Raw genomic sequence first — 11249 nt, forward strand, 5'->3', positions numbered from 1 at the left:
AAAGGAACTCAGTCAAGGCGGATATTACAATGTTATTCAACACAGCTGACGTGAGAAGATGAATGTGAGTTTCAATAACAAAATAATTTATTGTGCTCTTCTTGTTATGACCAATCAGCTGTTTCTGGGAAGTAACGGGCGTGCATGTTCAGCCAATATGAGGTTGATCAACAAAGTAAACCAAGCCCTTTTTAAGAATTCTGTAAATTCACCAATCACAAGAAGTGATTCTCCAGACTGATGTCTCTATTCACCAATAGATGACCGTGTTTGGAAGCATTAATTCCCACCCTTTAGTAAATGCCAGAGTTATTTGATGGCGACAGGATTGGTAAGTTACTAGATTTCTACGAAACAAAGTAATTTAACTAATCTTGAAAAATATGCTGTGTATTTCTTTTATTTGGGTGCGTGTAGTTTTGTGGAGTGTTACGGTTGTCATTCGACCGTTCGATGTCGAATGACAACTTATTCTTCATAGATTTTTTCATTGTGACGTTTGTTGTTTTGGTTGTACCATTAGCTTCCTAGGCTAGCAGCTTTGTTCGCGTTTCATCGATAGTGTTCAAAAACTGAATTTTTTTGAAGTAGATAGACTAACAATAATTTACAAAAATAGGTTTGGTAAAGAACTTCCAACTAATATAATTTACAAGTTTCGCTTCATTCATTTGACATTAGCAAACACTGAAGCGCGAGCACGGTCGTGTTTCAACTTGTTGACATTCTTTTGTTTACAAGTGAGCAGGTTCCTTTCTATATCGAGGACTATTCCCTTGTGACAGCGGTCAAAACGACAACAGAGTTAGTTAACATCTAAAATGAAAGTAATAGGACAGTAATCTTTTTTAATTCTGTGTTTTAGTTTCCAGTATTCAAAATGACAATAAATATTACGCAAGATCGGACATTAGAAAAACCATTCATTCGCTTTACCGTTCAGCAGTTTGTTATAATTTTGTCTTAAATTAACTTCAGCAATAAAAGTTATTAAATAATGCATCGTAACGACGACGTCTACATTGTAGAAGAAGGCTTCTTTATTGTTTTCTGTTGTGAAAAAAACATTGATGTCCGTCCCATGACGCTTTATAGAACGTTTTCAATGCAAGTTATGATCCATGTTATGTATCAAAAAGTTGAGCACTTCCCTGATAATAGATTTTTGGGTGTTATTTTTGTGTGATCACATTATTGTCATAAACCAGTGTTACGCACTTATGAATGAATGAGCTCTGGTGCGCATGCGCAAAGCTTCCAAAGTTTATTAACTGGTCTACATGCAGAAAGTCACATGCCAGTTCTTTGTAGTTCATACAGAGGAATTAAATCTTTCATGAAATTGTTACCTGCGAAGTTTGATTATGCCCATTAATTGTTATAAAGATTGCAGTATAATTATTTACATGAGAGGTCATGATTGTATAATAATACACATCATGTTGACAAAAATCTGACAGTAAAACATTTAACCAATGCAACTTATATTTTCTCTTATTTAAATATTCAGTACTTGTGTAAATTAAATAGTATATAACTTAAAATAAATTAATAATAATAATTACATTTGTTCTCTGTTTAACCTGGTTAAATTAATATTACCTTTAAAATGTTAGAATTCTTGTCAGAAATGCTAACTAGCTCAGCCAAAAGACTGGAAGTCTACACGAGATTTCCAGTGGTGGCACTTAAGCTAATTAGCACAAAGGCTAAATTGTATGACACGTACAGACTGTTTTTCTTTTATCAATGAGTTCATCATAATTTGGAGAAGTCGGTTGAGGGCATCATTGTCAAAATCCTGAGCTAGTCCTTTCACAACATCCTCATGATTGCAGTGTCTGTGTGACATGGCGTAGTGTGCTGTGGAGAGTCACGACAACCAGAGAGCAATAGATGGATGCTAGTAGAATGGAAGACTCCTTTGATCTAATCAAGTGCAGTGAGGCCCCACCTTCCTCACCTGACTGCCACCCCATTCCCATGGAGTATGGTAAATATCTGCTGTTATGCAATACAAGCACACACAAACACACGCACATTTTTTTTTCTTGCCAGAGAACCATATTCCCTATGTTCTAATTCTAACCTAGCAGTAAAAGTAATCTTCACCAGAGCCTAAACTTAACCTAGTCCTAACGCCTAACCCTACATTTTAACCCTCTATTGTCATAGCTTGAATTAACGCTAATTCTAGCACTATGCCCACTTTTGTTGCCTAAACCTAACCCCTTAGCTGGAAATAACCAGTGAAGGCCAGCCAAAAAAACCTTGTGGAGGAAAATGGCCAGGTTTTACTATATTTGTGGGGACATTTGGTCCCTGCATGTGCACAGACACCTGGATTTCTCATACAAACACACACACACACACACACACACACTGGTGTTGTTCTGGTATTAAATGTTACGGTATTCTACTCCCTCGTGACCTCTCCAGATGACCTGCCTGAGCTACAGGAGGTGGAGGAGGGCCACTCATCCCCAGTAGTGTTCCACGTGGGTCCTGGGGTATCCCATCAGGACTGCATAGCCGGATCCCCGGACACCAACTGGCTGACTGAGCTGGCCAACATCGCCACCAGCCCTCAGAGCCCCCTACTGCAGGAGCCATCTCCCATCCAGAGGTTGGCTGTAACGCTTATCAACACACGCACGTGTATGTGTTGTAGGATGTTAGAGTGACTAGATTATTGTTCTTCTCTGTGTTTCTCTCCCAGGTCATCTCCTGTACACATCTTTGCCACCAGCCGTAGTTTACATTCCTATGCCCGGCCCCCCCTGGCCAGCAGTGCCCCCAGTCCATCTAGGGGTCACCTCAGGGAGCGCAGCAGACGTGTTAGGGTATGATCTTTCACCTTTGACCTCAGTGGTCCCTGTGACCCTCCACAGCTGTATTTTATTATTACATAGGCCGGTGGAACTGTGTCTCCTTGTTACCCGTTACAATATTTGTCTGCCATTGAGTCGATCATGTAATGAGATGAAGTATCTGAAAACAAGGTTGTGGACAATCTGGTACAATTCAATTCATTGTTTGGACCTAATTTATTATCATCGGAGCTGTGAAGAATTCCATTAGAGTTTAGTGACAGGTTGAGGAAGTTAAGGCTTCCCAGCTGGTTCTAGAAGACAGTGCGGTCCAGGAAGTAACTAAATGACTCCATGTTTTCGCTTTCTGTTCTTTCTCAGTTGAATGAAACTTAGTTGAGGAATTCCAAGTGGCTTCGTAAATTGGCTGAATTAACTTTCGAGTCAAGTCTAAACCCACGTTTCTGTGGTAAAATTCTAAGTGCAAATTTGTCCGTTTCTGTAACACTGCAACAACACTAGTGACGGATAACATGTGCAGTGCAGTTGTATTATAACATTGGAAACAGGTTAATTACATGTGTAATTCAACTGGTTTGTTATACTGCACTAACACTGCAATCCATTACATTGTACTGTTGTTCATACTTTAGTGACTGTTGTTTTGTGCTGTTTTCATCTCTGTTTGAACGTCTTTCAGGCCAGCAGTGAGTCTGAATCTGGAGTGTTCTCCATGTCTTCCTTCTCCGATGACGAGGACATGGGCTGGTCCCACTCCTGGCCCACAACTGCGTGGAACTGCTTCCTGAAAGGTGTTTATGTGCAGGAACACACGCACACACAGACGTGACTAATGAGCTTCCATCCGCCGTGTTGATTGCACCAGGAGTTCAGAGGAATTCAGTCATACTTTTAATATTGACTTTAATATTCATTCATATTTACTTTATCGTTCATGTTTCAAAGACGGCCTTGATATTTTGTAGACCTTGGTGCTGTTGTAGAAGCCGTTGTCTTTCCATTGCTGACCAATATCGTACTTTAAACACTGCTGATTACTCTCGGGGCAGCAAAAATATCAAGAAATGTGAAGAATGAACGCTTTTGGGCTACAGTGAATATAAGTATACTCCAGTGCACTCTAGGTTTGTCTACAACAAAATCCCCCAACACCTTTGTACATTTTCCTTGTTTGGTGCATTAAAAAGAGTCTGATGATTATGTTGATTCAATCCCGTGGGAGAAAATATTTGTTCCATGTGGTGTCAACTAATATGGTGTGCTCTGTAAAGTTGAACATCCTGCATCTACTTTGGCTGCATTTTCTTCTGCACAATAGCCCTGGGGGGGTGTGTGGTCTAGACAGGGAAATTGGCCTTGAGTACAGCAGGTCCCCTTTCCCGGTTGGCTGTGGGAAAAGATAACACATTGATAACAAGTCAGCAGTTAGAACCGTATCAGGCGCCAGAACACCAGTGCAGAGAACCGCGTTGAGCCTGTGTCTCCTCCATAGAGGCCGGCTGATGCCTGGTCCAATCAGATGGTTGGAACGTGACAACTGTCCTGAGTCGGCGAATCCGGTTTCTTCCACTTCCTTGTTGTCTCACTGTGGGCTGATGACCTCGTAGACAGTGTAGTGCGTTCCTAAGGAAACGGCTTCAGGTGTAAAGGTGCCAGTATGACAGCACTGTCGACTGGGAATGTCGTCACACTCTTGTTAGCCGGTCTTCTCTGTGTGTGGTGAATAAGGGTGTTTCAATACATCTCTGAAGTCCAAGCTTGCTCAGTATGTAGCCTTCTCCTTTTCTTATTCTCTCTCTCACTGGTTTTCTCTTTCCATCTCACTCTTGCTCTCTCTTTAGCCATTAGTGTTAACAGTGTGTTTCCATGTGACGGTCATCTTACCCAGGCACCCGGCTACGGTTTCACAAGGGCCCTAACAAGGAGTGGCAGGAGGCAGAGGACCTTGGGGACTCCGGTGATGAGTCAGATGACGAGAGAATGATGCCGTCCACCTCCCGCAAGGTGGGAAAACCTTTACAACGGAATATCACCTGGGTGGTTTGAATCCTGAATGCCGATTGGCTGATAGCTGTGGTGTCTGAGACTGTAAACCACGTGTATAACATCACGTCAGTTTTTCCTGCTCTAAATTTGTTTGTATCTGGTTTTTAAATGCTATTAGGCATATCGGGGCACTCAGGAATACGTCGTGCCTATGAATAGCTTTTAGCTGTGGTATATTGGCCAATATAGCACACCCCTTATAGCTTAGATAAAGGATTACTGTTTGGTTATTAGACCAGGTAGTGCTTTCTCATTTTGGTTGTTTAATGTCTAATGAACATGACCGTGTTGATGAACCAGTCCATGCTGAGCTGCTCTGACACGTCTTTCCCTGGGTGTTAATTGGTTTTCAGGGCTACGGTTCTGAAGGTCTGAAGCTGGTGGCCCATGAGGAGAACGTCTCGTACGGCCAGGCTGTCCTCAAACTCACCTTTGATCCCGGCTCGCCAGAAGACGGCCTCCTAACAGCAGAGTGCAGATTTGATCACCCCTTCTTTGTGAAAAACAAAGGTACACTGAAACAACATGTAAACAGAATGTAAGGCACATGGTCAAGGACACTGAGGCACAATTGGATTGTCTGGAATTTCTATCATGAGAAATGATCAAACAGATGTTTAGTCCTTGATGGATTTTCCATGTAAGTGGTCAGGCCTACTGATGATGGTGTTTGAGGATCAATGGGACAGGCCTTTGTAGAACCGGCCAGGTCGACGCGTTCGTTAGTGTGTGTTTGCGGTTGTGTTTCCATCTCCGTGTGACTTCCTGTCTTCCCAGGCTGGTCTTCGTTCTACCCCTGCCTCACGGTGGTACAGCACGGCATCCCCTGCTACGAGATGCAGGTGGGGGACCTCTGTCTTCCCCCAGGCCACCGAGACGCCATTAACTGTGATGACTCCGTTGTCTTTGACACCTTCAGGAGGTAGGTAGAACGACAATGAAGAATACAGGCATGAAGTAACTGTCCGGTGTGTTTTGATTTTCAGAAATTATTCAAATATGAAGGAAATGGTTTTCATTCAGAATTTTCTTTTTCATTAAGTGTTATAAAGCTGATTTTCTATGTTGGAGTGGTTTGGGTGTATAATGGTGGTACAAAATGTCAGCCCTCTGTGTAAACAGTCTGTTGAAAAACCCAAAGGCAAATTCTTGCTTTGTCTACAAAATCTCTTTTATATAGTGTAATGAGTCCATAACACTATTTTGGTTGGAGTTGACCAAATATTCACTTCTAAAAGTGACATTTGTCATTGACGTTAACACAAATTCCTTTGTTTCACACACACACATTGCCTCAGTGTATATAAGTATAATGTGTTGACGGTCAGGGTATTTTAAATATACAACTTTAGTCTCTCTGTCCCTTCATCTCCAGCTATGACTTCACTCCTCTGGACTCGTCAGCAGTTTATGTCCTGAGCAGCATGGCTAGGCAACGAAGGACCTCCCAGTCTAGCGGAGGTGCTGTCTCCCCCGATCCAGAGAAACTATCCGGCTCCCACCAGTCCTCTGCCAGCAAGTCCAACCGGAGCATTACCTCAGCGACAGCCCCTGGCGGGGCCCCGCCCACCAAATGCAAGCGGCCAATGAATGCCTTCATGCTCTTCGCCAAGAAGTACAGAGTGGAGTACACGCAAATGTACCCTGGGAAAGACAACAGGTGCGAAGGGTGCCTCAACGAGGTTCTGCGAGGTTGTGTGCGGTTGTGCATGCAGATTCCAGAGTCTTGTAGAATGTCTGCTGCCATGAAATGACCTGACATTATTACAGAGCTGGAACAGGAATAAGGAGTGGGTGTGCGTGTGTGTGTGTGTGGGAGTCAGCAGTACAGGCTGTGCTTTTCTGAGACTGTATACAAAATCCACACCCAGCGCTATGTCAGGAATGTGTCTAAGCTGACTGTGCCTTCAGACCAACTAGAGCCCTGGGCAGGAGAACCGGACCAAAGCCTGAGGCCCTCATGATATTTAGAGGGGTAGTCTCATCTAATCAATTCATGGAAAGTTTCATCGTTATTTCATCAGCGGGTGAAATAAAGATGAAATCCCCCATGTAGTATTGATCTGATTAATATTCGTCCATCGCTCCACTGCCATAAAGCAAAGTGGTTCCTGTGTCACTCACTTTCTCCCTGCTTGTAGACCCACATTGTCACAGCGACCTGATTCATAGTTTTATTCAAAAACACAATTTCCACCAAGATAACATGAAATGTAACCACTAACTGACAACCTCATAAGCTGATATTGTACTGTTATTTACTGTGAGTGTTCTAACAACCACTGAAGTATAAGTACACCTATCAAGTAAGACTTTCGAGCAAAAGCACTCTGGGAATTGTAGTTGAATTGAGTCTCTACAAAATCTTTCTTTTTAATAGCCTTGCCTCTTGCAACTACATCCTGTGTGGAAAGATCAAATATCAACACACACCCTCCAATGTAGTCAATCCCTTTGTCACTTTGCACTGCTCGTTTAAAAAACCTCACAGGCCCACCTAGGGGTGACAAGACAGCCCCTGTCTGGAACTGTAGTCAAACAAAACAGTAAATATGCCATGGGTATTCACTCTTCTGGACTCATTTGATGAACTGTAGTTAAGCTCGGAGGCTCTACCATGTATGCTAAATCACACCAATGCACCCAGAACAATATAACCCCCACCCTGTCCCAACTGTGCCCCCGTGCAGAGCCATCAGCGTCATCTTGGGCGATAAGTGGAAGAAGATGAAGAACGAGGAGCGGAGGATGTACACGATGGAGGCCAAGGCCCTGGCAGACGAGCAGAAGAGGCTCAATCCCGACTGCTGGAAACGCAAGAGAACCAACTCGGTAAGGAGCCACTGCTGGAGTTCACCATGGCTTGGATGTTTGAGGGAGGGGTAAATTTGCTGACTGTGGCTTAGCGGTTTGAGGGCGGGGCTGACTTTGTTGACCATGGCTTGGAGGTTTGAGGGTGGGGCTAACCTCGTTGACCGTGGCTTTGAAGTTTGACGTCGGGGCTAACCTTGTAGACTGTAGTATTGAAGTTCTGAAGGCAGGCTAACCTTGATGACCACAGCTTTTAAATTTGAAGGCAGGCTTACAGCCACAACCGACCCTGCCTGTTACATACACTGTCCCAGAGATATGCATCTCGATTTATGCTTACTTGTGATGCTTTGGGATAGAATGGTAGAGAATTTTAAAATACTGTGCACTTCCTGTTTTCTGTAGCTCAGTCAGCCTGTACAAACTCATATAGGAACAATTGGTGCCAAAATCCAACTTAATTCAAAACATACAGATACAGATGGTAGGCCTTCAAAGTTGAGTGTGTTTTAACCTCTGTCTATTCTTTATTTCTCCTCAGGGGTCCCAGCAGCCCTAGATGACCTTTGACCTACAGAAATGTGTGTGTGTGTGTTTCTGACTTTATGTTACAGGGACTAAAATGTCCCCCAAACTGTGGTTAAATCTGAAAAAGTTCACTATGAGGACATTTATTCTGGTCCCCATTTTGAAGAAGGTAATGTTTTGGCTTAAGTGCTAGGTGTAAGGCAAAATTACAACTATCGCTAGGGTTAAGCATTACTGGTAAGGTTCAAGCGCCAGGGCTAGGTTACGTTTAGGCATAAATGTTCGGTTGTTGAGGTTAATATTAGGGTAAGGATTTGTGAATCATTTTTCAAGGGAAATGAACATTGTTGTCCCAGTTGGCTAATTAAACATCTGTTTCTGTTTCACATATCGAACTAGGACCACCATGGATAGTAAAACATGAACAATCTGCCCTTACTAGCACCTTCTGCCAGTCCCTAAGAGGAAAAAGCTATGGAATTTTTCTGGTCTCCAAAAGGACAGAAATACAAGGGTGTGGGTGCGTGCGTGCGTGTGTATGTGTGTGCGTGCAGAGAGGTCAAAAGTGAACTGACCAACCAGGCAAACCCACTATCTCTCTAGCCTGGTGCTAGGTTTGTTTGTACTGTACTGCCAAATCCTTATTGTCTTTGGACTATAAGACAGCGCAAACTGATCTGAAACTTGGCCATCTATTAGCGCTTGCTCTTTCTCTTTCTGTCCAATTGATGAAACTTAACTGTGATGCTGAATATACCTTCACTTTTACAACTTAGTGACCTTACAGACAGGCCTACACACGTTTTAAGACAAAGCCAACAACTATGAACTATATACTAGAAAGCATCTAATGTAGTGTAATTAACAGTGCTTATATTTTGTTATACTTTAAATGACATACAAGAGATGCCTTATTGTTCCTATATAATTAAGGAATAGCTCAGTTTTTATTTCTTCAGGTAATTTCATATTTCAAGGCTTAAAATCTTGAAATCAGGGTTGCAATATTCTTGTATCTTTCCAAAAAAAAAGGTTATAGTTTTCCGGAAACACCAATTGGAAGACTGCTGGATTTAGAGGGGAATAAGAAGGAAATCTGAAGTCCTCCAACCAGGTTTTCTGGAAAAGCATAGACTTTTGGGAGAGTTTCTTGAATTATTCTACCCTACTTGAGACCCAGTGGTGCTATGTTTGGTGAAGAAAGAAGGAGCAGTGATACAAAACGTCTGTTTTTAATTGTGAAAGAATAAGGGGAATTTTAAAAAGCTTTCTTTTATTTTATTTTCATTTTCTCTTAGGCGTTGATTATGTTTTTACAACTCAATATATTGCACAGATAAAGCCTTTCATATGTTGCATCATATTGGCTGTAACATGGGGGGGGGGGAATACAGTTTGAAGTACATACTGCCTATCTGAGGCCATGCAGTTCATCTGGTAGTGTTCATTATGGCACAAAAACCTAGTAAAGCGGTCAGAAACAGAGAAAGACCTCCCAGAACTGTCCAATAACAAAACCCTCTTTTTGGCTTGTTGTTCTGTGCCCTAATGACCATCACTCATACATTGTTGCCTGATTGACACTGTTGGACCTGCCAATATAGGCTTCTGATTCTATGGCTCAGACTTTGAAGCCACCGTTTAAGTGGTGGCCCTCCCTGCCAGGTCAGTCCATCATGGCGATGAATAGGTTATTATGGTATTTCAAGTCCCAAGTTTCCAGGATCAGTGGCACTGGGAACAGTGACGTTCATCTAAAATGTGTAAGAAATTTTATATTTAGCGGCACGTAATCTGATTTCAGAGTATGCAACCAGGTTGTACGTTAACAGAATAGGTGTGGCAAATGCTTTTCATAAATGCCTTTTTCTAACACGCGCAAATCTGTTTTACAGTTGAGTACCTGGCTTGCTTTGTGTTGGCCTGAGATTTCCGTCGTCTGTGGTGTATAAATCATTTAGCCGGGCTGACCCGACATTTTCTGGCTGTAAAACCAGGCCGTCTCATAAAGCTCGGCTACAGGCTTGGCTTGGTTTGGCCCTGTAGTGGAAATTTCTTTCCACTACAGTAGCTGTGTGCCGGTGAAGGCATTTTTGTGCACGTGGAAATTGTGCACACTCGTCCAAACAGCACTTCAGGGCCAAGCCTTCACTGTTTTAATTTCTTTTTTTTTTTTTTTTTGCACTTTATATACATATGTAATCTTATTCAGTACAGTTAATTAAATGTATACTAGTAGAAACTATGAGTGTAATAATAACTTGACGTATGTTATATCTTGATGAGACTTATCAGTGTGGACTTGGACACAACCATGCCTAAACTGTACAGGTTTAGCCTGAGTGCCCGTCTTAGCTCTAGGGCAGTGATTCCTAAATGACCCCTGAGGAGCACAGGGGCCCTTCGGGGCCCTCCGGTCTATGGTGAGACTGAGGGACAGATCTGGAAAGATACTGTCTCCCATGCTAGAACAGGGCATGTGGAGTTCTACTTGCGGGTTGCTATGCGTTGAGTTTATATAGTTTTTTTGTTTTGTTCATATTGTACAGGTCGATGCCTTGCCAAACTCTTGCACAAAATATCCTTGTATCATATTATAAATAAAAAGTTGAAACTTGCAATCTGATTCACCTTTTTTGTGCCTTTTTTCGTGTGTGTTTATACTGAAGCTGGCTATTTCATTTAAAGGATTATCTATGCCGCGCTAAATATTTCTCTCTGATCTCCCAGGTGGTTAAGGCTCAGTAGATGGTGATCTCCATTGTTTTCACACACATAATTTCACAACTAGCTGAACCATGTTCCTAGTACAATATGTTACTCTAGAAACCTGCTAGCTACCACCCATTGAGGTTTATTCAGACCCCCTGTTGTCTTAGGTCCATTAAATCAAAATGCACCCATGCAGACCCTAATGTCACCACAAAGAGTTGCACACTGGGCATCTCCCCTATAGTTATTCAGACCTCTGTGTCGTCAAAAGGATTGATTTTGTGAATTCGCTGTGTATTAAGTCTATATAGACGTGTTCAT

The 11249-nt window shown here is 42.4% G+C and overlaps 1 protein-coding gene across 2 annotated transcripts; it reads left to right on the forward strand.

The window, feature by feature from the left end:
- Window positions 1-287: 287 nt before the first annotated feature.
- Window positions 288-9617, forward strand: LOC105029716 (HMG box-containing protein 1). 2 transcript variants are annotated; one of them, XM_010903221.4, is made up of 11 exons: window positions 288-331; window positions 1839-1993; window positions 2440-2626; window positions 2720-2843; window positions 3511-3622; window positions 4720-4835; window positions 5231-5387; window positions 5655-5799; window positions 6253-6537; window positions 7568-7709; window positions 8230-8340. In XM_010903221.4, exons 2-11 carry the CDS (start codon window positions 1897-1899, stop codon window positions 8245-8247), a joined length of 1383 nt encoding a protein of 460 aa, XP_010901523.1. In that variant the 5' UTR covers window positions 288-331; window positions 1839-1896; the 3' UTR covers window positions 8248-8340. The 2 variants fall into 2 exon arrangements, with proteins under 2 accessions (XP_010901523.1, XP_010901522.1); XM_010903220.4 differs by lacking the exon at window positions 288-331 and having other exon boundaries at window positions 1594-1993; window positions 8230-9617.
- Window positions 9618-11249: the final 1632 nt, after the last annotated feature.

The sequence above is a fragment of the Esox lucius genome, chromosome 19 (assembly GCF_011004845.1).
Source record: "Esox lucius isolate fEsoLuc1 chromosome 19, fEsoLuc1.pri, whole genome shotgun sequence".
NCBI classification, from domain to species: domain Eukaryota; kingdom Metazoa; phylum Chordata; class Actinopteri; order Esociformes; family Esocidae; genus Esox; species Esox lucius.

What these genes read in the sequence shown, in the direction of transcription:
- LOC105029716 (XM_010903221.4), top strand. Translation starts at nt 1,897, where the DNA reads ATGGATGCTAGTAGAATGGAAGACTCCTTTGATCTAATCAAGTGCAGT. An exon ending in GAGCCATCTCCCATCCAGAG is followed by an intron (nt 2,627 to 2,719) that starts GTTGGCTGTAAC and finishes TTTCTCTCCCAG; the next exon opens with GTCATCTCCTGTACACATCT. An exon ending in GTCTTTGACACCTTCAGGAG is followed by an intron (nt 5,800 to 6,252) that starts GTAGGTAGAACG and finishes CTTCATCTCCAG; the next exon opens with CTATGACTTCACTCCTCTGG.